Source organism: Neoarius graeffei, chromosome 21 (assembly GCF_027579695.1).
Source record: "Neoarius graeffei isolate fNeoGra1 chromosome 21, fNeoGra1.pri, whole genome shotgun sequence".
NCBI lineage: Eukaryota > Metazoa > Chordata > Actinopteri > Siluriformes > Ariidae > Neoarius > Neoarius graeffei.
This window is the reverse complement of record NC_083589.1, coordinates 9,547,221-9,574,249: the sequence shown is the minus strand read 5'-3', so window position 1 is coordinate 9,574,249 and position 27,029 is coordinate 9,547,221. Positions and strand designations below refer to the sequence as shown.

At 44.3% G+C, this 27,029-nt stretch overlaps 1 protein-coding gene and 1 long non-coding RNA gene across 2 annotated transcripts in view; both read left to right on the top strand.

The window, feature by feature from the left end:
• Positions 1-27,029, top strand: part of grm8a (glutamate receptor, metabotropic 8a) — a 525,298-nt gene that overhangs the window by 192,023 nt on the left and 306,246 nt on the right. Inside the window, exon 2 of the mRNA XM_060903017.1 lies at positions 10,117-10,333. Within this exon, the coding sequence (XP_060759000.1) occupies positions 10,117-10,333 (217 nt within the window). The remainder of the gene's footprint in view (positions 1-10,116; positions 10,334-27,029) is intronic.
• LOC132870217 (uncharacterized) lies at positions 1,169-7,398 on the top strand. Its single transcript, XR_009651083.1, has 2 exons — positions 1,169-1,572; positions 6,690-7,398. It is a non-coding gene; the product is annotated as an uncharacterized LOC132870217 (long non-coding RNA).

The window sequence follows — 27,029 nt, the reverse complement described above, 5'->3', positions numbered from 1 at the left end:
ATTAACGTTTCTGCTGGCCTGAGTTGAGGCCACACTCTGAAGTGCACAGTGAACCTTCAGTTATTTGCTGAAAATACAGACGTTTGACTGGAACCGTGTTCTCTGCACTGATGGAACAGAATTTTTTTTTTTTTGGCACTAAACACTCGCAGTGGGTTTGGTGTAAAAAGAAGGATTGCTATAATGAAAAGAACCCGATCCCAACTGGTGGAAGTTCTGTGATGTTTGTTTTGGGGCTGTTTTTCCTCCAAAGGCCCTGGAAATCTTGTTAGGGTCCACGGTATCATGGACTCCATGAAACGCCAGGGCATTTTAAATCAGAATCTGGCTGCCTCAGCCAGGAAACTAAAACTGGGTCGTCTTCCAGAAGGACAGTGATCCAATGTCCAAATCAACACAAAAATGGTTCACTGAGAATCACAGAATCACGCTTCTGCCATGGCCATCTCAGTCCCCTGAGCTGCACCCCAGTGAAAACTTGAAGAGTTGAGAGCACAAGAGAAGGTCTGGGACCCTGGCTGATCTGGAGAGATTGTGTAAAGAGGAATGGTCTCAGATGTCCTGCTCTGTATCTCCAATCTTATAAACTGTTATAGGAGAGACTCAGTGCTGTTTTTCTACTAAAGGAGGTTGGACAGAGTGTTAAATGCAGGGGTGCTAATAATAATGGCACATGTCTTTTTGTTGAAAATGATCTGTTTTTTTCTGAATAAATTTATTTCAAGTAAAGGTTAGATTTTTCTAATTTTTTCAGTGTGAGATGACGCGACTTCACCAAAAGGTGATTTTTTTTCCCCTCAAACCCTTTTTACTAATTTTTACAAGGGGGCCAATAATTGTGGAGGGCGCTGTATTATAACCCACACACTAGTGATCAATAACAGTATATTTGCTAGCGATAATGATGTTGTAGATCCTGTGAATGACCCACGGTTTTGGTGTTTGCATGATGCAGCTCTCACACCCTGCACGTGCGTGGTTGGGTTAATGATCATCGCTGGAGCTCCATCTATCAGCAGGATATAACTGGATGGTTCACTTAGCAATGGATGTCTCTCTCACACACACACACACACACACACACACACACACACACACACACACACACACACACACATTTTTATTACTTTTGCATGACATTGAAAACTCTGTGTAAGATTGTATGTGTGTTCTCGTGCATAGCTGTCCTGAGCTTTATGACCCTTTCACACCCTGGTAAACGTGCATAATCGCGAGAACAGACTCTTTTGTTTTCTCTGTACCTTCTAGTTTCGCTGAAACCACCTTCCTGGTTCCTCCTGTTCTAGGGGGTGTATGGTCTGCTCTTTCATGTATAACAAAAACGACTCCTTATCTGGCGAGTTTCACCTTGTCTTGTCACGCAAGCTTCTGAATGTATATAAACCCTGCTTTTTCTATGTATCACTGAGCAGTGCTTGAATAAACCAGATTGATTTAACTCGTGTGGTTCGTTTTAGCCCTGCTCCAGAGCGCTCTTATGTCGACGCATCTGAACTAGGACAGACGCAGGTTCTAACAATTTGGTGACCCCGACGTGATACTCTCAATCAGGTAAGACATGTTTGATTGACTACCTGGTTGACAGTAGTTTCGTAGTGTCCTACGGAGGACAGTTTTCCCTGGTTCGAGTCCAGGAAGAGCGCGCTATACAAATTTACGACACATTTCCGTCTGTTCCTCTTCAGATCCGTCTGTTGTCATTGTACGATGGGAAACTCGTTCCCTAAGCCTGCGCCAGGGGAAACCCCGGCCGAGTGGATGACTAGGTGCGGTTTCGCTTATCATGTTTCTCCCTGGCTCGATAATTTGGCAGGTTGGACCGAGGCCAACCCTCAAATTCCTTCATATCCTCGCCAAGGTACTTTCGATCCTGGTTATCTTGCATCGGCCTATCGCATGATTTATGAGGGATTAGGGGACCCCGGCTGGGATCGCCCGTATATGCGGGATGGATATGCCAAATGGTATGATATGAAGAAGATTTGGGATAATTTTAAACAGGCTTATACTCCCCGTTCAGTCCTGAAATCCATCCCGAAGCCTCGGGCTGCACCCGTCACCAAGGAAACGGAGGAGGCGGCGCTAGGAAAATCCAAATCTCATTCTGCTCCTCCAGCCTCGTTAGATAGTAAACCTCCACCTTATAGTAAGGCTGGAAAAATTACTGGTAAATCGCCGTCAGCTGCAAAAACGATTCCTAAAATATATCTCGTAATTGTCAACTTACGGGAGCTGATTACCGGTTTATTCTGCAAAATAAATTAGGAGGCGCATACGATGAGACGGCCCTGTTAGAAAACGTACAGGTCCTCCGCCCCGTCAACGATATTGCTGTTAATGTTAAGGAGGAATTGCCTCCGGTAGGGGAAAACGGTCGCCCTCGCCAGCGCACCGTGTCTACCTTCTTTTGGAAAGACACGCCGGACGCGCTGCAGCAGCTTCGCGAGCAGTTGACGCGATACCTGCTCGCCTTAAAACAAGCAAATAGAGACCTGTCACAGGTCACTAACTGTAAACAGGAGCGTTCCGAACTGACGTCGGCTTTCTGGAAGCGCTTTGGGGAAGTTTGGCAACATTTGGGAGGTCTCGAACTCAATTTGGCAAACCCGAACCCAATGTTCTTGTCCACCTTTTTGTCTAATTGTCGCCCCGAAATACAGAGCGTTTTAAAACATCACTGGAGTGACCGGAATAATCTGGTCCTCCGTCAGGCCGGGGAGCGAGTACGCACGCTGGAGAGCGATGGTCTCCTAGACTGTAAGACGAATAAAGCATGTTTATCTGTTGTGCCGGGCGGACGGGTAGATGGACGACAGGAGAGGGGTCGCCGAATGGGGCCGCGCGGTGGGGGAGGGAGGAGAAATGGAAAGTGCCACTATTGTGGAAAAGAGGGGCACTGGATAAGAGAATGTCATGCGAAACAGCGAGATGAGCAGGAACGCGAGAAACCCGTCATGCGCGCCGGTTCAAGCCCCACAGGGCAGAGAGATCCTGCCCGCCCATAGGGCTGCCCTCAGAGCGATGAAACCCCGACCGTTGTTATGTTAAATCTTTCATTCAGCTCCCCCCTTAACGAAGATCTTCCCACTATTGTTTTATGCCTGGCAGGGACTGAATATCCTTTTTTACTCGACACCGGGGCTACCATGTCCTCAGTGGGGAGGGAATATGCGGGTCCTTTATCTACACGGTCTGTAAGCTCTGTGGGAATAGAAGGGGTTCCTTTCCATTCCAGTTGCACGCCCCCCCTTTCTGTTACTTGTGCCCTTGATCCTCTACTAACGTTTTCTCACTCTTTTGTTTGCATGCCTGAATGCCCTTTCAATCTGCTAGGACGGGACCTCATGAGCCTTTTGGGGCTTTCTATTTCCTTCAGTGGTTCGCACATGCGTGTGGATATACCTGACGACGCTCCATCGGATGCCCAAGCTCTCACTTCCCTTTCCCTTCCTCATAATCTTCTTAATGCTGCTTGTGCCGTTACCTGCCTCACACCCTCTCTTTCTGATCTCCCAGCTTCTCTTTGGGCGAAACATAAGGACGAGGTGGGCTTTGTTAACTGTACCCCTTACGAGGCGGTCATTAAACACTCTTCGCCAGTATATGTAAAACAGTACCCCCTTTCCCCAGCTAAACTGTCTGGCATTGATGATGTTTTATGTTCTCTCCTAGAGCAAGGTGTGGTCGTTCCCTGTGTTAGCCCTTATAACACTCCAGTGAATCCGGTGCAGAAGCCCAACGGCACGTGGCGTTTCACCCAGGACTTGCGTAAGATTAATGAGTTAATTATCCCAGTCGCCCCATTAGTTCCAGACGTTCCCTCTCTTATGGCCTCGATTCCGTGTGAACATGCGTTTTTTCTCTGTAATTGACCTCTGTTCTGCCTTTTTCAGCGTCCCTGTGGGCCACGACACACAGCCCCTGTTCGCTTTTACGCACAGGGGAAAGCAGTACACATGGACCAGGTTACCCCAAGGATATGTCGATTCCCCCGCGGTTTTTACAGCCGTAGTGAGGGACGCCTTGGCCGGTTTGTGCCTCCCCTCGGGCTCCTCCGTGCTCCAGTATGCGGATGATCTTCTGGTAACGGCGGAGGATAAGGACATTTGCGCTACAGCTACACTCGCTCTCCTCTCTCTTCTGGCGCAAGAAGGTTTCAAGGTCTCACGAACTAAGCTTCAGTTCTGCCTCCCCACTGTTCGATATCTGGGTCACGATCTCTCCCAGGGCTCCCGCAGGCTCAGCCCCGAGCGTGTGCAGGTCATCCTAGACACTCAGGTGCCTGCCACCAAACACGCCCTCATGGCTTTTCTGGGACTTATCAATTACTGCCGCCAGTGGATTCCTGACTGTTCCACCTATGACAAGTGTCTGCGCTCTGCAATTCTGCACTCGGACCCTTTGACTCAGCCCTTGGTATGGTCTGACGAGATGTTGTCGGCCTTCAGGGCCTTGAAACAGGCTTTATGCTCGGCTCCTGCTCTCGGACTTCCGAATTACCGTTTGCCGTTTCATTTATATGTGTGCAACCAGCAGGGAACTGCGTCTGGGGTTTTGGCGCAGGAGCACGGGGGGGGTATGCGGCCTTGTGCGTTCCTCTCTAAAACTCTCGATTCTGTGGCTCAGGGTCTCCCTGCTTGCCTCAGGGCGGTGGCTGCATGTGCTGTCATGGTCACGGACGCTGAACGGCTGGTCTTATCTCACCCGCTCGTTCTCCACACCTCACATGATGTAGTGCACGTTTTAAAGAACCTCAGTACCCAGCATTTATCTGCGCAGCGTCGCTCTGGATACGAGTCTATTCTTTTGGCCACCGAAAACCTTACTGTTAAGCCCTCCTCCTCCTTTGATTCTCTCGCGCACGCGCTTCAGCGCCTCCTCAATTCACAGGATGATTTTCTTCCTTCTGAAACACACGACTGCATTTCTAGCATTCTTTTTGAGACAAGTATCCGCCCCGACTTACGTTCCACCCCCTTACTTTCAGGTGATTCGCTGTTCGTGGATGGCTCGTGTTCACGCCCCTCTGACGGCGTCTTTGTGTGTGGTTATTCTGTGTGCCGCCTTCCTGATGAAACTGTTGAAGCTTTTTCTCTTCCTTTCTCCTCGGCTCAGGCTGCCGAACTATACGCTCTAACCCGTGCATGTGTTATTGCTCAGGACACAGACGTCACTATCTACACTGACTCACGTTACGCTTTCGGCGTTGCTCACGACTTTGGTCGGATTTGGGCTTCGCGTGGGTTCACCACTGCAGACGGTAAGCCCATTTCTCATTCTTCGCTTGTTACTGATCTTATTACAGCGTGTCTTCTCCCGCGCTCTTTAGCCATTGTTAAGACTCGTGCTCATTGTATTGGGGACTCTTTTGAGATCAGGGGAAACTCTCTCGCCGATCGCATTGCCAAAGCCGCGGCTGCCTCCGGTGTTTTTCCGCCTTCGCTTACTCTCTCCCTGGTCTCATCCAGCCGTATGATTAGTGCCGTTCTTCCGGACATTGACTTGATCTCCCTCCAGGCCTCCGCTTCGGCCTCAGACAACCATTTCTGGGACTCATGCGGCGCGCAGCCGTCTGACGGCGTTCGGATCGATGCTCAGGGCCGCCTTTGTTTGCCTAGACATTGCACTCCATTTCTCGTCCGCGAGTTTCATGGTCCCACTCACCGCGGACGAAGGGGGGTAGTGGAGGATTTATCCAAAATATTTTGCATCGACAAAATACACACTGATGTACATCACATTCTAGACAGATGTTTAACGTGCGCCCAGAATAATCCATCTAAACCAGGCGCGGTACATCAGCACCTTTCCATACCTGACACGCCGTTCCAGGAATGGCAGATTGACTTTACTCACATGCCAAAACAGGGCCCCTTTAAGTATCTCTTGGTCATGGTCGACAAATTTTCACGATGGGTGGAGGCTTTCCCCTGTGGGAAAGAAGACGCTCGCACGGCGGTAAACAAATTGACGCAAGAAATCATTCCGCGTTATGGTCTCCCGGTAGGGATAGACTCTGACAAAGGTACGCCGTTCACCTCTAAGGTGACCCAAGAACTATGTAAGGACCTAAAAATCCATTGGCGTTTCCACATCCCGTACCATCCGCAGTCCTCCGGCATTGTGGAGCGCGCAAACAGAACAATCAAGGGTAAGCTGCGTAAAGCCATGCAAGAAGCTGGTACTAAAAATTGGGTACAAGTTTTGCCTTTAGTTCTCGCTGACATGCGAATGACCGCTCAAGTGGCCCTCGACAACCTGTCTCCGTATGAGCTCGTGATGGGCCGGCCTTTTCCTACACCCTGGCGCAGAGGTATGCAGGCTATAGGAACGAGTGATCTTGATGTACATCTCAGTGAGTACGCCGTGGGTCTCATGCGGGTGTTGGATGAGTACTGGACGAGACTAAATTCCAAAAAGCCTCCCATTCCTGAGGCACCCACTCACCCCTTTGAGGTAGGGGATAAAGTGTTGGTAAAGAAATTCGCTAAATTAGGCACTCCTCTAGAGGAACCACCCTACAGTGAACCCACGGATGTGCTCGCTGTAACTCGAACGGCTGTACTAACTGACCTTTTTCCACAGTGGATTCATGCCAGTCGAATAAAGAAGGCTCCAATGTAATAGAAATCTATATTGTTGATGCTTAACAGGTTTTTGTGTTTCAGAAAGTTGCTGTGACAATAGCTGACGGCCTTTTCAGGGATCCCTTTTCCAGCATCCGGAGTGATCCGGTTTCGGCTGATCTACAAAGAGGGGATGGTCGGTGCGTCCCGCAGACTTCTGGGCTAAAGAATCTGGAAGACACGTGAGCCTGGGCTACCTTCAACTATCTACATCCTGTGGACACAGAAAGAACAAAGTCAGTGACCAGTATGACTTTCCTTCTGGTATTGGTCTTAGTGCTTGGAGCAGGGAATCCCGCTCAAGCCAGCCACGAGGACAACGTTTTTTGGCGATTTGCCAATTGGACTGCTAAACAACATACTAATCAGTCTTGTTATGTCTGTCAATACGTTAGAGTCTAAACTGTAGTTATACTCTGTAAACAAAGTATAAAAGAGGGGATTGTAAGATTGTATGTGTGTTCTCGTGCATAGCTGTCCTGAGCTTTATGACCCTTTCACACCCTGGTAAACGTGCATAATCGCGAGAACAGACTCTTTTGTTTTCTCTGTACCTTCTAGTTTCGCTGAAACCACCTTCCTGGTTCCTCCTGTTCTAGGGGGTGTATGGTCTGCTCTTTCATGTATAACAAAAACGACTCCTTATCTGGCGAGTTTCACCTTGTCTTGTCACGCAAGCTTCTGAATGTATATAAACCCTGCTTTTTCTATGTATCACTGAGCAGTGCTTGAATAAACCAGATTGATTTAACTCGTGTGGTTCGTTTTAGCCCTGCTCCAGAGCGCTCTTATGTCGACGCATCTGAACTAGGACAGACGCAGGTTCTAACACTCTGTTTGAGAGTTGCTTTTATCAGAATAATTAGGGCTCTGAAAAAAAAGCAGTGTTTATTTTTGATCTACGGCGTTTGATCTGTTCTAAAGTCTGCCTTTTGTCTCCTTTCATGTGTGTGTTGTATTCCCTCTCAGGTTGTTTGTCTTCCGTCCCAGCCCTTACTGATTTATCTCCCATTATGCTTGTTTATGTGTCAGGGGAATACACTGCTGCTCAGCTGTAACGTAGAAAGGTTATGTTCTGAGCTTGACCCATAAACACATTTTATAATCCTTACTTAAACCATTTTCACACACACACAAAAAAAATATGACAGAATTCTGTACCAGACAATATGATACTGTGTGTCAGACTATATGCTAAAAATCCTCAACCTACGATTAAATAAAATGACTACCTTCTGGGTGGGGGCGGCACGGTGGTGTAGTGGTTAGCGCTGTCGCCTCACAGCAAGAAGGTCCTGGGTTCGAGCCCCGGGGCCGGCAAGGGCCTTTCTGTGTGGAGTTTGCATGTTCTCCCCGTGTCCGCGTGGGTTTCCTCCGGGTGCTCCGGTTTCCCCCACAGTCCAAAGACATGCAGGTTAGGTTAACTGGTGACTCTAAATTGACCGTAGGTGTGAATGTGAGTGTGAATGGTTGTCTGTGTCTATGTGTCAGCCCTGTGATGACCTGGCGACTTGTCCAGGGTGTACCCCGCCTTTCGCCCATAGTCAGCTGGGATAGGCTCCAGCTTGCCTGCGACCCTGTAGAAGGATAAAGCGGCTAGAGATAATGAGATGAGATGAGATGAGACCTTCTGGGTGGCATGGTGGTTAGCACTGTCGTTTCACAGCAAGAAGGTTCTGGGTTCGAGCCCAGTGGCTGATGGGGGCCTTTCTGTGTGGAGTTTGCATGGGTTTCCTCCGGGTGCTCCAGTTTCCCCCACATGCAGGTTAGGCTAATTGGTGGCTTTAAATTGACCATGAGTGTGAATGGTTGTGTGTCTCTATGTGTCAGCCCTGAGATGATCTGGCGAATTGTCCAGGGTGTACCCCACGTCTCGCCCATAATCAGCTGGGATAGGCTCTAGCTTGCCCGTGACCCTGCACAGGATAAGCGGTTACGGATAATGGATGGATGGATGGATGGATGGATGGACTACCTTCTGCTGTAGTGGAGCACAGTGACACTGTACAGGTTTACAGCTCTTGGACTAGAAATCATGAAATACTTCCACTTTATCATATTTGTAAATAAACTCAATAAACTGAGCATTTCCATACTAATTAACGCCAAAAGTTCTGATTCATTCATATGTGTTTCTGTATTGTGATTATTCTCTACATCATAGAACAAAACTGAAGACATCAAAACCATGAAATAACATCTGGAACTTATATGGGATTATGTGGTAAACAAAAAAATAATAAAATTGCCATGGCTGTGTTTGTAGCTGCCCTGTGAGTTTTGTATAATCATATCCCATCTTCCTATTAGTGGAAATTCGACCATGTATCAGCAGTCACACTCACAGAGCTCGTCACATTATGTGTTTCAAATCCAGTGATCTCAACTTTACAATGTCCATCTGACTGCACAATCGGGCCGGAAACCATACAGCTTAAAGCTGACTTGAATCAACAAGTCTCTTTGTATTTGAATGAAAGGAGGAAGGGCAGCATTTAAAGGTGTGGCACTCTGCAGTCATCTGGAGTCCATAACAGCGTACTGTGCTCTCACGCACCGAGAGTTTTTAAGATCCGCAGTGGCCCTGTACAGCTGCATGAGTTTGATGTATTCTGTAGATCTGATACTGTCCATGGGCATCTGTGAGCTCATGCACCTCAGACAGAGGTTAGTGCTTCCCTCCAAGTGTGTGTATTTGTCTTGTCACCTGTAGAGCAGCGATTCCAACAGATGGCTGCATTCATGTGTCACAGAAGAAGCATGTACTGGACTTCCTGGTTGGTTGTTGTCTCTTGATAGTGGAAAACTAGCTCAAGGGAATGAACTGGCAATGGCTAAAAATTTGTAGAAAAATAAAGGCAGAAGAAATGACATTAAAAGGCAGGCACTCTTGTCCATATATTCTCTACAGTTTCATCAGATGCTTAGCTTTCAATTTCATAACTCACTAAATGGAACCATTTAAATATGGTCCATTCTTTACTGTCAGACTTGTGCTAGACATCATCACTCATCATCAAACCGAGGCAGATGGGACTATTTTGTGCAAATGGAAAGATGTGACTTGATGGAAGATTTGCCATAGTAGTAGGTATCAAAACAAACAAATCAACAGATGATGACTCTGTATGGGAAGATAATTGTCTGGATTTATCTATGACAGTGTCTGAGATATCTCTGTCCTGTATTATACCGCTAATGCTCCAGCTCCAAGGTTCTGAGCACAATGCCTTTAGATAAATCACTCCATCAAATGCCCCAAACACCATTATCCAGCCTTCTCGGTGGAGACGAGCACGCCCACTTACTCACTCAGCCTCAGACATTTGCTTCAAATTAGTCTCATTGTGTTACTATAATCACCTTGACCATCTGTAACACAGGCCAATTGTTCCTTCAGTGCCATCTGTTTTCCTCCTGTCCATCTTCTTTCCTCTCAACTCTTTCTCTCTCTCTCTGTCGTCTGTAGATTCCTCAGATCAGCTATGCATCCACAGCTCCAGAGTTGAGTGACAACACCCGATATGACTTCTTTTCCCGTGTGGTGCCGCCAGACTCCTACCAGGCACAGGCCATGCTGGACATCGTCACAGCCATGGGTTGGAACTATGTGTCCACTCTGGCCTCTGAGGGCAACTATGGCGAGAGCGGAGTGGAGGCTTTCATTCAGATCTCTCGAGAGATAGGTGAGTTGTCTCTTTCCCCATTCACACTCACACTGAAAACCAGATCCTTTCTGTTCTTATGCTCTAATGGTGTCATGTTGGAATGGAATGGGAGCGAATGGGTCAAGTCAAAACATTAATCTATCCCCTGGAGACCTTGTAACATTTCCGGAAATCTTTTGCCACGGCTCCAGTGGGAATCAGAACCATCAGATTTACATGTTGTGGTGGTCGTGATGTTGCTGGCGGTGATGTAAATGATGATGTAGTGATATTGCCATGGAACTACGCATACTGCTTCAATGTAAAGCAGCCAAAACAACAAGCAGAGAAAACATTGGCAGATGCAAGCAAAAATGTTATCAATGGCCTTTGCTTGAACAACATAAATGTTCAGAAACAGGAAGAGAGAGATGTGATGCAAGTTGACTTGTGCCGTGTTACCTTGCGCTATGTTAGCTAACTTGCTAATGTCTCAGCTTGGGCTTTTCACAACAGTGGACCCACCACCTTGTGAATTATACATCATACCCGGTCTCTCATGTTTTACTTGTCTCGTGGAGGTTTGAGCTGCGTAGCATTCTGTTAAATACAGTCAGGTGGGAATACATGGTATCTGTTACTGTCCTGTTATGGAAGACTGAGTGGGAATGAACATTTTATTATCTATTCTGTGTTGTTTTTACCTCATACTGTAAAGGGTTTTGGATGTGAAAGGGACTTTTGTCTCATGTCAAACAGAGGAAGACCTGTTAATTCCAGCATAGACTGAAGTTCTGGTGGATGAGCAGCTGAATGAGAGGAACATAAATTTGTTAATTAAACCTCATTTGATAGTGATCTTGAGTTTTCCAGTGTCATATGAGAAGTAACGTGATGAGCCATGTTTTACTGTATTGTTGCTTCGGTTATCATTTTTATGCATTTGTTGGAAGAAATTGAGAGAGAGAGAGATAGCAGGACTGTTAATTAATAAGGGCATACCACTGAAAATAAGAAGAATGATGTATAACACATGTATAAGACCACAAAATCGGAGACTAGAGCACGTATCACTAAGAGCAGATAAAAGAATGTCACAATACATGGCAGGAGCACGGCTCAGAGATGGTGTGAGTAGTGAAGAGGAAGCAGCTCAATGCGGTGTGACACAATTAGATAAAATATTGATGGTGAAGAGATTGAGATGATTTGGTCATGTCAGAAAAAGAGAAGATGATGAGGCACTTAGTAGAGTTTATAGATTAGAAGTTGATGGTTGAAGAAATTGGGAAAGGCCATGAAAGGCCTGGAGGAAGAAGAAGAAGAAGAAGAAGAAGAAGAAGCCTGTCACATGCACACTCAAGCACAGTGAAATTTGTCCTCTGCATTTTACCCATCTGAAGCAGTGCACACACAAGTGAGTAATAAGCACACACACATACCCAGAGCAGTGGGCAGCTATGCTACAGCACCTGGGGAGCAGTTGGGGTTAGGTGGCTTGCTCAAGGGCACTTCAGCCTATGGCCACCCCATGTTAACCTACTGTAACTGCATATCTTTGGGGGAGCACCAAGAGGAAACCCATGCAGACACCATGCAAACTCTACACAGAAAGGCCCCTGTTGGCTGCTGGGCTCAAACCCAGAACCTTCTTGCTGTGAGGCAACAGTGTGAACCAATACACCACTGGGCCAGCAAAAGAAAAGATGCACTGAAGAAGATCTAGAAGAGTTGAATGCTGTTGAGGAAGATGCTTTAGAGCAAAGAGAATGGGAATGTTGAATCAAACGTCTGAGCCCTGACCTTGGGGAAACCTTTGACTGTTGTTGGCCAGGGGACTGTTTTATTCTAGTTCCTGTCTCTGCTGAGGGTGGCCCAATGGTGTACTGGTTAGCACTGTTGCCTCACAGCAAGAAGGTTCTGGGTTCAAGCCCAGTGGCCGATGGGGGCCTTTCTGTGTGGAGTTTGCATGTTCTCCTAGTGTCTGCGTAGGTTTCCTCTGGTTTCCCCCACAGTCCAAAGACATGCAGGTTAGGCTAATTGGTGGCTCTAAATTGACCGTGAGTGTGAATGGTTGTTTGTCTCTATGTGTCAGCCCTGCGATGACCTGGCGACTTGTCCAAGGTGTACCCCACCTCTTGCCCATAGTCAGCTGGGATAGGCCCCTGCGACCCTGCACAGGATAAGTGGTTATGGATAATGGATGGATGGATGTCTCTGCTGAACAGGAAGCAGTGTGTCTGTTACATCAAGCTGGTGGTGTTTGTTTTTTCTTGAGAACAAATGGTGTAAAACAGCATCCCAAGAAATCAAGCATCAGATTATAGTGAAACTGCAGCAGTGTGCTGTGATGGAGCCATGAGTTTAAGACCCGTTACCCGGTTTTAAGGAGCACCTCATGGAGAGTCAGACCTCAGAACAATACCTGATGGAAATGGGAGGGAGGGTTTCATGCCCCTGTCTGATGTTCCTCCCATCGTTAATGTGCTCCAGTTGTAACGTTACTGTTTTTACTCAGATGTCTCGCTCTCCATCAACACACATACAGCATCGAGCATCTTCTCTTACTGCATCATTTTTAAACTCTAGTACACATGAGAGATGGCAGAAGTTGTAATGACATGCATACGTCCAGATGTTTTTGGACACCTGACCATCACACCCAGATGTTCTTGTTGAACATCTCATTCCACATTTATCCCTTTTTTGGCATAATAATAAGCTCCATTCTTCTGGTAAGGCTCTCCACTAGAGCTTAGTTTATATATATATATATATTTTCATTTATTTGAATTTAACATAACGCCATTTGTAATTTGCACATTTCTATTTTTTCTTTGTGTTTTTTTATTCATGTTTTATTTCAATGCTTTAAAAAATCCATCTTACAGTTATTATTATTATTATTATTATTATTATTATTATTATTACAACCCCGATTCCAAAAAAGTTGGGACAAAGTACAAATTGTAAATAAAAATGGAATGCAATGATGTGGAAGTTTCAAAATTCCATATTTTATTCAGAATAGAACATAGATGACATATCAAATGTTTAAACTGAGAAAATGTATCATTTAAAGAGAAAAATTAGGTGATTTTAAATTTCATGACAACAACATATCTCAAAAAAGTTGGGACAAGGCCATGTTTACCACTGTGAGACATCCCCTTTTCTCTTTACAACAGTCTGTAAATTTCTGGGGACTGAGGAGACAAGTTCCTCAAGTTTAGGGATAGGAATGTTAACCCATTCTTGTCTAATGTAGGATTCTAGTTGCTCAACTGTCTTAGGTCTTTTTTGTCGTATCTTCCGTTTTATGATGCACCAAATGTTTTCTATGGGTGAAAGATCTGGACTGCAGGCTGGCCAGTTCAGTACCTGGACCCTTCTTCTACGCAGCCATGATGCTGTAATTGATGCAGTATGTGGTTTGGCATTGTCATGTTGGAAAATGCAAGGTCTTCCCTGAAAGAGACATCGTCTGGATGGGAGCATATGTTGCTCTAGAACCTGGATATACCTTTCAGCATTGATGGTGTCTTTCCAGATGTGTAAGCTGCCCATGCCACACGCACTAATGCAACCCCATACCGTCAGAGCTTCTGAACTGAGCGCTGATAACAACTTGGGTCGTCCTTCTCCTCTTTAGTCCGAATGACACGGCGTCCCTGATTTCCATAAAGAACTTCAAATTTTGATTCGTCTGACCACAGAACAGTTTTCCACTTTGCCACAGTCCATTTTAAATGAGCCTTGGCCCAGAGAAGACGTCTGCGCTTCTGGATCATGTTTAGATACGGCTTCTTCTTTGAACTATAGAGTTTTAGCTGGCAATGGCGGATGGCACGGTGAATTGTGTTCACAGATAATGTTCTCTGGAAATATTCCTGAGCCCATTTTGTGATTTCCAATACAGAAGCATGCCTGTATGTGATGCAGTGCCGTCTAAGGGCCCGAAGATCACGGGCACCCAGTATGGTTTTCCGGCCTTGACCCTTACGCACAGAGATTCTTCAAGATTCTCTGAATCTTTTGATGATATTATGCACTGTAGATGATGATATGTTCAAACTCTTTGCAATTTTACACTGTCAAACTCCTTTCTGATATTGCTCCACTATTTGTCGGCGCAGAATTAGGGGGATTGGTGATCCTCTTCCCATCTTTACTTCTGAGAGCCGCTGCCACTCCAAGATGCTCTTTTTATACCCAGTCATGTTAATGACCTATTGCCAGTTGACCTAATGAGTTGCAATTTGGTCCTCCAGCTGTTCCTTTTTTGTACCTTTAACTTTTCCAGCCTCTTATTGCCCCTGTCCCAACTTTTTTGAGATGTGTTGCTATCATGAAATTTCAAATGAGCCAATATTTGGCATGAAATTTCAAAATGTCTCACTTTCGACATTTGATATGTTGTCTATGTTCTACTGTGAATACAATATCAGTTTTTGAGATTTGTAAATTATTGCATTCCGTTTTTATTTACAGTTTGTACTTTGTCCCAACTTTTTTGGAATCGGGGTTGTATTATTATTATTATTATTATTATTATTATTATTATTATTATTTTGGGGCGTGGCTGTGGAGATTTGTGTTCATTAGTGAGATCAGACCCTGATGTTGGGATGTTGAGGTTCTAGTTCATCCCACAGGTGTTCAGTAGGATTGAGTTCAGTCAGGGTTCTGTGCAGGACACTTGAGTTCTTCACTCTAACCTTCACACACCATGTCTTCATGGAGCTCACTTTGTGCACAGGAGCATTGTCATGCTGGAACAGGTTATTCTCAGTTCCAGTGAAGGGAAACCGTAAAGCTACAGCAAAGAGAGACATTCTATACAACTGTGTGCTTCAGGCTTTGTGGGAAGAGTTTGAAGAAGAACCAGATATGGGTGTGATGGTCAGATGTTCACATACTTTTGGATATGCTCCTGGCATGCATGTTTATTGTATGATGTGATATAAAGGGTTTTAGTATGGGTGTATGTATACATAACGTTTTCCATAATGGAAATGAGCAAACTGATCAACAAAAGATAGAAAAAGAAAGAGATATGTTGAGAAGAAACAGCAGAATGAAAAGAAGGAGCTACAGTTAAAAACCTGCTTTTGTTTGCTCCTCTTTCTCTCCAGATTGCAGGAGTACTTGTGTTCAGTTTCCCAGCTGAGGCAGACTGCACACTCATCTCTTTCAGCTGTAACACAAGAGGATTAAAACGGAGAGAAAAAGGATTTAACAAGCATCCAATTAGCTAATAAATGAGTCAAATGAGAAAGTTAACAGTCAGGCAGTCATGAAGCCCTTGTTCAGATTCCCTTTAAAAGAACTAACACTGATAATCATCCTTTTCACCATTAACACCACATCCTCTCTTTTTATTATTTATTTATTGAATCTATTTTTTTAAATTATGGTCATTTCTAATCTTATTACTAGACAAATACAACCCAGTTTAACCCTTTCGTCGTCCATAACTTCTCCGAGTGAAATATGTCAGATTGGGTAGCAAAGACTCCTCATATATACTTAAGTGCTTTTCCTTCTTCTTCTTCTTCTTCTTCTTCTTCTTCTTCTTCTTCTTCGTGTGTGTGTGTAGCATGAAGAGGAAAGTCCCAGTTATATAAATGTGAGTGAGTTGTTTCTCACTGTTGGCTGTGCAGTGAGCTGGACTGGCTGAATGTCTGCGTTTCACTAATAAGAGCTGAAGTCTGTCTCACTGTATTTGTCCTCAGCTCCCAGTACTGATGACACATTTCTCCCAGTCACTCCACAGAGTATCAAATAATACTGGAGAAAGTTACCAGAACATCACATCTGGTTATCTGTGTGGACTGTCTATTAACAGCATATGACTCATATTTGTTTTTGATTCTGGTCGTGATTACTGCTTGCGAAGCAACGTCATGGCCGTGTCATGACAGCGTAATACTGAAGACTAATTGATAGGAAACAATACTGCATCTGAAGAGTATGAAAGAGTGATTATTGCATGACCTTTGGCTAGAAATGACAAATTTCAGGAACATTGTTGGACTTTGATCAGATAGGAGAGTAATATAATTACTAAAGTCAATTATTATTATTATTATTATTATTATTATTACAACATAAAAATATTTAGCCATATATATATACACTGAGCGCAGAATTATTAGGCAAGTGAGTATTTTGACCACAACATCCTTTTAATGCATGTTGTCCCACTCCAAGCTGTTTAGGCTTGAAAGCCTACTACCAATTAAGTATATCAGGTGCTGTGCATCTGTGTAATGAGAGGGGGTGTGGTCTAATGACATCAACACCCTATATCAGGTGTGCATAATTATTAGGCAACCTCTTTTCCTCTGGCAAAATGGGTCAGAAGAGAGATCTGACAGACTTTGAAAAGTCTAAAATTGTGAGATGTCTTGCAGATGGATGCAGTACTCTTGAAATTGCGAAGATGTTGAAACGTGATCACCGAACAATCAAGCGTTTCATTGCAAATAGTCAACAGGGTCGAAAGAAGCGTGTGGGGAAAAAAATGGCGCAAAATAACTGCACATGATCTGCGGAAAATCAAGCGTGACGCTAACAAGCAGTCATTAGCATCCAGTTCTGCCATATTCCAGAGTTGCAACATTCCTGGAGTATCAAAGAGTACAAGGTGTGCAATACTGAGGGACATGGCCAAGGTAAGGAAGGCTGAAAAACAACCACCACTGAGTAAGGCACACAAGATAAAACGTCAAGACTGGGCCAAGAAATATCTTAAGACTGATTTTTCTAAGGTGCTGTGGTCTGATGAGATGAGAGTGACTCTTGATGGGCCAGATGGATGGGCCTGTGGCTGGATCAGTAATGGGCACAGAGCTCCACTCCGACTCAGACGCCAGCAAGGTGGAGGTGGAGTACTGCTATGGGCTGGTATCATCAAAGACGAGCTTGTTGGACCTTTTCGAGTTGAGGATGGACTCAAACTCAACTCCCAGACCTACTGCCAGTTCCTGGAAGAAACCTTCTTCAAGCAGTGGTATAGGAAAAAGTCAGCATCTTTCAAGAAGAACATGATTTTCATGCAGGATAATGCTCCATCTCATGCGTCCAAATACTCCACTGCGTGGCTAGCCAGTAAAGGTCTGAAAGGTGAAAAAATAATGACATGGCCCCCTTGTTCACCTGACCTAAACCCCATAGAGAACCTGTGGTCCATTATAAAACGTGAGGTCTACAAAGAGGGAAAACAGTACACCTCTCTGAACAGCGTCTGGGAGGCCGTGGTTGCTGCTGCACACAATGTTGGTCATGAACAGATAAAGAAATTGACAGAATCTATGGATGGAAGGCTTTTGAGTGTCCTCATGAAGAAGGGTGGCTATATTGGTCACTGATTTGTTTTTGTTTTGTGTTTGAATGTCAGATATGTTTATTTGCAAATCTGGAGTTGTCATATCAGTGTACCTGGTGAAAATATATAAGTGAAATGGCTACATATTTGGTTTTTATTAAGTTGCCTAATAATTCTGCACAGTGAAAGTTACCTGAACACATACATATTCTCCTAAAATGGCCAAAACTAAAAACGCCCCACTCTAACTTCCATACATATTCAGCTTTGATATTTATGAGTCTTTTTGGTTGATTGAGAACATAGTTGTTGTTCAATAATAAAACTAATCCTCAAAAATACAACTTGCCTAATAATTCTGCACTCATATATATAAATAATTTTTTTTTACTAATCTACACATTAAAAAAAATCTTCAATTTTATTTCATATATTAGTGCTATTTTGAAAGTCAGTGAAATAGAATTTGCCATTGATTTGATTGATTTAGGAAAGTCCTATTACACATGCTGTGAAGTTTACCATTGAATTTATTGATCAAACTTTCTTTCTTTTGAACTTATCACATTTTTTTTAATCACAAATTTGTACCTAATTCCCACCTGCCAGTCAGAGGGTGAAGTCTAACGTATGTTTCCTCTGAGACATGTGAGGCGAGTCAGCCACACCGTTTCAGATTGCTGTTCACGCATTGGCCAGAGTAACATAGAGGAAAGTGCTATCTGCCCTCTTCCACATGCACGTGCTCAGAGACACCCATGATTGGCTTGCATCACTGTGATTGACAGGGGAGACACCTAGAGATCAGAGCCATTTTTTCTCTCTTGGACTCCTGGTGATGGAAGCCTGTGGATCTGATCTTGTGAGCTCCAGATGATAAGGTGAACATTTTTTTTCTGCTGTGCCACTTGCTAGCCTTGTTTTTTTTTTATTTATGCTGCAGTCTGTTGTTGTATTGCTGATAAACAACCACATCCCAGAACGTACCGATTTCATTCATGGCTTTCCAATGCACTCACATAAATTATATATATATATATATATATATATATATATATATATATATATATATATATGGCAAAAAAGGCTCATTCGACAAAAATGCAACTTGTCACAATTTTCAGATTAATGTCATTTCATATAATGGTGTTCTCTCAGTTTTTCATTTCATTTCATGTCCTTTCTCTATCTTTATTTTATTTTATCATTGCCCACTGCTTCGCCCAGTCTCCCCATTTTTTTTCCTCCCATAATTGTCTTCCCATCAAGTCAATGAGGAGAGATCAGACTAACCATGGCCCTGCTCAGATGGTCTAATGTAGTGCTAATGACCACTACTCGATTAGGCGTTGCTGAAGCAGCTTCCCTGTAGGCCAGAGTCAGGGGTGTGTGCTCATTTCAACAGCTCCATGTAGCTCGGGGAGGCCACTCCATCAGTCTGAGAATCAAATGAGCCATTACAGGCCAGGGTAGGGACACTTCACTCATTAAATGAAGCCTGATGTTATTAGGGGACATGTGCCTCAGGTAGTCTGATAACTCCAGCAAAGCAGCAGTTACCAGCTTCATATTCTCCCTCAACCGACACACATTAACTGAAATATTTACACAAGTGTTTCGAACACGACCACTGCAGTCATATCGCACTTTCACTTTTCACTTTCACTTTATCGAATGTACAGCACATTTTTGATAAAGATAAATTGTCTTTATAATCATTTTACTGAATTAAGTACTACACTTATTTAAATGACTTTAATTAGTTAAACGATTAACAATTAACTTCCTCTAACTTCCAAGCTGACCTAAAATGCTGAAACTGACCTGCTTTTGTTTAATATCATTTAATCCTTGCTGATTTTTCCACTTGATGCCCACTTCCCCTCGGGCTGCGTGAATTGAACGATTCTTAATTTAAGTTTTTTATTGATTAGAATGAATTTTGGAAAATGTACATGTGCAAAAATAGTCGCTGCACCATCTAGAGCAAATAGTGCAAAAGTTCATTTCAATAAAGAATATTTAAAGAAAGGATATTCAAAAACATACTGCAGTTTGCACTATTTGCTGTAGATGGCGCTGTTCCTATTGTTGCACAACTTGGTGAACCTGTCTTTCTTGACAGAGGAAACAGCGACCATGTCTTTAGTGGCATGAAACACTTTCTTCTCAAATCTGAGTCCCATCTCTGTTTACGGAGTAAAACTTCTTACCTTTAAGCAGGCTATACTAGGAGCATCAGTTTTCCCACTTCATCTGCTAAACGTGCCGAGGTCAAAGATGGCATAATTCTGACCAGTGAATTACCACTTAGGATGTAATGCAGCTTTGTATTTTACATCAATGTCTTCATCTGACTTTTGAACTCTGAAAATTTCCAAATCTCTGAAGTGATATATGAACCTTTATTTACTACAAGCACAGTTCTTCTTCTTCTTCTTCTTCTTCTTCTTCTTCTTCTTCTTCTTCTTCTTCTTCATTAAATCTAAGCGCTGAGTGTTTGGGAGTAGTCAGGCTGTTGGAGGGGTTAATCAGGTTAAGAAGGCTGTTTTTCCTTCATATTGGTTTAAAATTTGAAATAATATCTATGGATGTTTTCATGAGAAATTTAAATATGCATATCCTGTATATGTGTACAATCTTGATTAGAACATTTTGAAAATGATAGAATATTAAAACTAGACTACCTTTTAGATTTTTCAAGTTCAGGTCATAAAAAGAATTTTCCCCAACACCCAATTATTTTTGTCTAGTGAACTGAAAGCTACTGAATTTGAATCACAGACTTCCAATTTTATTCGTTTTTTTAAAATAGAACAATTAATGAATGTATCTCCACGTAGGTGTGAATGGTTGTCTGTGTCTGTGTCAGCCCTGTGATGACCTGGCGACTTGTCCAGGGTGTACCCCGCCTTTTGCCCGTAGTCAGCTGGGATAGGCTCCAGCTTGCCTGCGACCCTGTAGAACAGGATAAAGCGGCTAGAGATAATGAGATGAGATCTCCACGTGGCCCTAAATTCTCCGCTATTTTTTCCTGCTTCACCATGACCCAATTCAAGATACTATGTCATGCATCACATGGTGGGCTTTCCCCGTTCGTGCAAGGAATTGTAGGATACAAATTTGAAACAGGAGAGAAAAATGGACGTGAGCGTGCGAATGAAACGTGAAAGACCGACTACACTAATGGAAAGTGAGAAGAAAAGACGTTATGTTATATATAAAGGAAGGAAGGAAATGCAGGACCAAACTAATAAATATCGGTGGTCAGCGAGCACCTCAGTGTAATCAGATGTTCATTTAGGCCAAGTTTACATTAGACCGTATCTGTCTCGTTTTCTTCGCGGATGCACTGTCCGTTTACATTAAACCGCCTGGAAACGCCGGGAAACGGGAATCCGCCAGGGTCCACGTATTCAATCTAGATCGTGTCTGGTCCGGTGCTGTGTAAACATTGAGATACGCGGATACGCTGTGCTGAGCTCTAGCTGGCGTCGTCATTAGACAACGTCACTGTGACATCCACCTTTCTGATTCGCTGGCGTTGGTCATGTGACGCGACTGCTGAAAAACGGCGCGGACTTCCGCCTTGTATCACCTTTCATTAAAGAGTATAAAAGTATGAAAATACTGCAAATACTGATGCAAATACTGCCCATTGTGTAGTTATGATTGTCTTTAGGCTTGCCATCCTTCCACTTGCAAGTGGTAAGTGATATGCACTGGGATCACACACACAGCGGCTCAGTCCCGAATCGTGGCTTGTGCACTTCACTCGCGCGCTCTGTGAGCTGCGCAGGGCCAGAGTGCGCACCCTCCAGAGGGCACTCGCTGTTCAGGGCGGAGTGATTTGGAGCGCAGGATGCCTGCGGAGCCGAGCGTATCCGTGTATTGGTGTTGCTGTGTACACGCGAATCGTGTATTGGTGTTGCTGTGTGCACACTAATCGTTTTAAAAACGTTAATCTGATGATCCGCTGATACGGTCTAATGTAAACCCCACCTTAGTGACAGGATGATGGAACTGTCAGTGCACGGTCAGAGGTAAACCTGTAGATGGCAGTAATGCAACACTGTGGATGCCAGCTGCCGTAAAACCCAAAAACAGAAGAAGAAGGTAAACTTGTTCATGCGCACACGAACACAAACTTTCTCTGTCTGCTTGATTGTGCAAAGTGAGTGATTTCATGCACATTATTTGCTTCAATCCCCTCAAATTAAATAACTTCCCAGCCACAGAATGGTCTGATTTTTTTTGAGATATTACAGAAATAAACATATATCACAATGACCAGAGGGAACTAAATTTCACCGATTTTATGAAATCGAAAGCCCGTCTAGCTTTAAATTTAAATAATCAAATTTATCATGAAACTTGCCCAGAACTAGCTTCCCTGATTAATATCTCTACCTCGACATGTCTTCCTTTTGAACCCTGCTGTTTTGCATGCACAGTCTCAGTCTCATCCTCTGACTGAGAAACTACAGCTGATGTGACATGGCTGCTGTTCTCCCTGTCTCTCCCTGTCAACTCCCATCATGTGTTTCATCTACAAGACTCTCATGATGTGAAAGACAGGCAGGAACTGACATATGAGCAATGGAGCAGATGTTTATCCCTATGGTGTATGAGGAACAGTTTAGGTGCAGAAACCTTCATCCTTGATTATGTGCTGTTGACATCATAAGTATAGGTCAGGCATCACAAATGTAAACAAATAAAAAAAAAAACCTTGTTTTTTGTCTGAATGTAGAAGTGATTTGAGGATCCGGTTTTCAGCAGGACACTCATTCACATGCAGCTGTTCTAAAAATATAATGGTTTTTCAAAAATGCTTGATTAAGTTTCGTATAAATAACTTTACACAGCCTGGTGTATGAATCTGACAGCACTTAAAAACAGTACATCTTTCCAATTTCACTTTGACTCTCATAGTGCAGAAAGCATCTTTAATGTCAGAGGTTAGCAAGATTGCGGTATGGTTATAATGCTTATATCATACTATAAAATGACACAAGCAGTTTATTTTCTGGGTCCCAGAATGTCTTGAAACTATTCTGAGCAAGCTTCATTGACACCAGATTACTTGAGAGTGATGAAGCCTCGTTTGTGTGAAGGCCAGCCAGAGACAAACACTGCAGGGACTCTCACGACCTGCTGCGATTAAATGTGCAATACACTGTTAACAAGACCACATCTATATTTATCTCTTGGTGATGGGTGTACATTGACTACAGACATCGATTCTAGCTCAACTAGACCTTACTTTCCTTCTTGAGCTCTGATGGTGTCAAGGTTTAAAGAGACAAATGTGTCTTGAAGCTTTGCAGCTGCCAGGACAGACAAGCCAAGAAGTTCCTTAGCAGCAGTTGGTGCTTGGTAATGAATCTTGGACCAGCTGTGTGATGGATGGATGTTGGATCCAGTACAGATTATCCAGATCTGAATGCCAGGGAATTACAACTCTGTCAAAAGTGCCTTTACTTTGGGCCAGAGAAAAAGAGTCTTGGGGAAAGATGGGAAACTTATTGGGCTAATTATTATGCTTGCTCAGGGTTTGTTTGCTTTTTTCATATGGGAGTTCATCTTCCATTCTTTTTTGTAGCTTGTAGCTCTACATTTAAAGGTGCCACAGAATGGAATCTACAGGTGGTGGTCATGTAATTAGAATATAATGAAAAAGTTGATTTATTTCAGTAATTCCATTCAAAAAGTGAAACTTGTATATTATATTCATTCATTACACACAGACTGATATATTTCAAGTGTTTATTTCTTTTAATTTTGATGATTATAACTGACAACTAATGAAAACCCCAAATTCAGTATCTCAGAAAATTAGAATATTGTGAAAAGGTTCAATATTGAAGGCACCTGGTGCCACACTCTCATCTCATCTCATTCATCTCATTATCTCTAGCCACTTTATCCTGTTCTACAGGGTCACAGGCAAGCTGGAGCCTATCCCAGCTGACTACGGGCGAAAGGCGGGGTACACCCTGGACAAGTCGCCAGGTCATCACAGGGCTGACACATAGACACAGACAACCATTCACACTCACATTCACACCTATGGTCAATTTAGAGTCACCAGTTAACCTAACCTGCATGTCTTTGGACTGTGGGGGAAACCGGGGCACCCGGAGGAAACCCACGTGGACACGGGGAAAACATGCAAACTCCGCACAGAAAGGCCCTCGCCGGCCACGGGGCTCGAACCCGGACCTTCTTGCTGTGAGGCGACAGCGCTAACCACTACACCACCGTGCCGCCCTGTGCCACACTCTAATCAGCTAATTAACTCAAAACACCTGCAAAGGCCTTTAAATGGTCTCTCAGTCTAGTTCTGTAGTCTACACAATCATGGGGAAGACTGCTGACTTGACAGTTGTCCAAAAGACGACCATTGACACCTTGCACAAGGAGGGCAAGACACAAAAGGTCATTGCTAAAGAGGCTGGCTGTTCATAGAGCTCTGTGTCCAAGCACATGAATAGAGAGGCGAAGGGAAGGAAAAGATGTGGTAGAATAAAGTATACAAACAATAGGGATAACCGCACCCTGGAGAGGATTGCGAAACAAAACCCAGTCAAAAATGTGGGGGAGATTCACAAAGAGTGGACTGCAGCTGGAGTCAGTGCTTCAAGAACCACCACGCACAGACATATGCAAGACATGGGTTTCAGCTGTCGCATTCCTTGTGTCAAGCCACTCTTGAACAAGAGACAGCGTCGGAAGCATCTCGCCTGGGCTAAAGACAAAAAGGACTGGACTGCCGCTGAGTGGTCCAAACTTATGTTCTCTGATGAAAGTAAATTTTGCATTTCCTTTGGAAATCAAGGTCCCAGAGTCTGGAAGAGAGGAGAGACACAGAATCCACGTTGCTTGAGGTCCAGTGTAAAGTTTCCACAGTCAGTGATGGTTTGGGGTGCCATGTCATCTGCTGGTGTTGGTCCACTGTGTTTTCTGAGGTCCAAGGTCAACGCAGCCATCTACCAGGAAGTTTTAGAGCACTTCATGCTTCCTGCTGCTGACCAACTTTATGGAGATGCAGATTTCATTTTCCAACAGGACTTGGCACCTGCACACAGTGCCAAAGCTACCAGTACCTGGTTTAAGGACCATGGTATCCCTGTTCTTAATTGGCCAGCAAACTCACCTGACCTTAACCCCATAGAAAATCTATGGGGTATTGTGAAGAGGAAGATGCGATATGCAAGACCCAACAATGCAGAAGAGCTGAAGGCCACTATCAGAGCAACCTGGGCTCTCATAACACCTGAGCAGTGCCACAGACTGATCGACTCCATGCCACGCCACATTGCTGCAGTAATTCAGGCAAAAGGAGCCCCAACTAAGTATTGAGTGCTGTACATGCTCATACTTTTCATGTTCATACTTTTCAGTTGGCCAACATTTCTAAAAATCCTTTTTTTGTATTGGTCTTAAGTAATATTCTAATTTTCTGAGATACTGAATTTGGGATTTTCATTAGTTGTCAGTTATAATCATCAAAATTAAAATAAATAAACATTTGAAATATATCAGTCTGTGTGTAATGAATGAATATAATATACAAGTTTCACTTTTTGAATGGAATTACTGAAATAAATCAACTTTTTCATGATATTCTAATTATATGACCAGCACCTGTATATTTACCTTGTGTGACAGCTAGTGTGGTCAAGCACGGGTTTGTGAATGGAGGGCAAGGCCAGGGAAGGTGAGTGGCAAAATGATCACACCTGGGTATAATTGATGCTGTGTGTGTTTGTGTGTTCAGTGTGTGTTTTGCAGTGATGACTGAGGGCTGATAAGGAGGGAGAGAGCTCAGAGGAGGAAGCTCTCCTGAACGGAACATTCATGTGTTATGTGTGTGTGTGTGTGTGTGTGTGCATGTGTGTGTGTGTGTGTGTGTGTGTGTGTGAGACACACTGTTAGTTGTGGCTGAAAAATTAGCCAGAAATAAAAGGGAATATTTACCACCACTGTCTGTGCTTCAGTGTTCCACCCACTCTCAGGGATGTTTACACTGGTGCCAAAACCTGGGACATTGAAGGGAACCACCTGCATGGAGTCCTCACCCTTCAAGGACCTCATCCATGCCCTCTCCACCGCCCAGCAGAATCAGCACCAAGTGCTGCTTGCCCTCTGCAAGGAGCAGGAGCAGTGGTTTGAAGCTTTGCTGCAGGCTCAGCAAGAGGATCAACAGCATTCTGGAACCTGCTCGCATTGGCCATGTCACCCTAACAATGATTGGGTCTCACGACAACCCAGAGGCCTTCCTGGCCCTGTTCGAGCAAGCTGTGGAGGCATGGGGGTGGCCAGTTGAGAAACAAGCAGCTCACTTACTGCCACTCCTGACCGGAGAGGCCCAGTTTGCCTCCCAACAACTCCTCACTGGACCAGCTGGACTATGCCGACCTAATGCAAGCCATCCTACAAAGCGTCAGCTGCACCCCAGAACAACATCGTCAGTGCTGACTCTGGAGGAGGTTGGCATTTGGCCAATGGCTCTAGGACGCCTGCCGACGGTGGCTGAGGGCAGAAGATCATGATGCTGAGCGGATCATCGATGCAGCAGAAATTATCCAGTGCCATCACCCAGTGTCACTGGATCAAGTGATCATGCTGGCCGAGGACCACTTGGCAGCAGTTCCAGCAGCAAGCTGACATCCTGCCTCTTCTCTCCCTCACTCTCTATCTCTTCCCCCTCCCTTGTTGCCCCCTTTTCCCATCCCTCCACGATGGAAGAAGGGGCCAACTCCCACAGCCTGCTTGCCAAGTGTCCCACTCTCTTCCTCCCTTTAAGTTTCTGTGTCTTCTTCCTTTCAAGTGAATGATCACTGCAGAGGCAAAGCCTGGGCTATTATGCTGGCGCTGCATGGAGTCTGAGTATTTCCAGGACCAATGCCACGCAGTGGAGGTGAGGGTGATGGTCTGGATCCCTGATGCATCAGAGACTGCCCTTGAATGAGCTAGAGTGTATCACATTCCATTGAGTATTCAAGGGGATACCTATCATATGTTGGTGGATTCAAGCTGTAATCAGACCTCCATCCATCAAAGCCTGATTCAAGATGAGGCATTAGGTACAACAAGAATGGTGAAGATTTTGTGTGTGCATGGGGATGTTCACGAATATCTGCTGGTGTCCATTCACATCCAATTTCTGGGGGCAAAACAGTGTAGAAGTAGCATTTAGCCCATGCCTCACCCACCCACTGATTTTGGGGACAGATTGGCTGGGGTTTAAGTGTCTAATGGAGCATGTAATACTGGGCAGGTCCTGCAGTAGTGCTTCACAGGCAGATCCCAGTGTAGCATTGTCTGGGGAAGCTGTCTCAGAGCTGTCCATGTCAGACCCATGTCACAGTGACATGGAGAGAGGGAAGCACCCCTCCC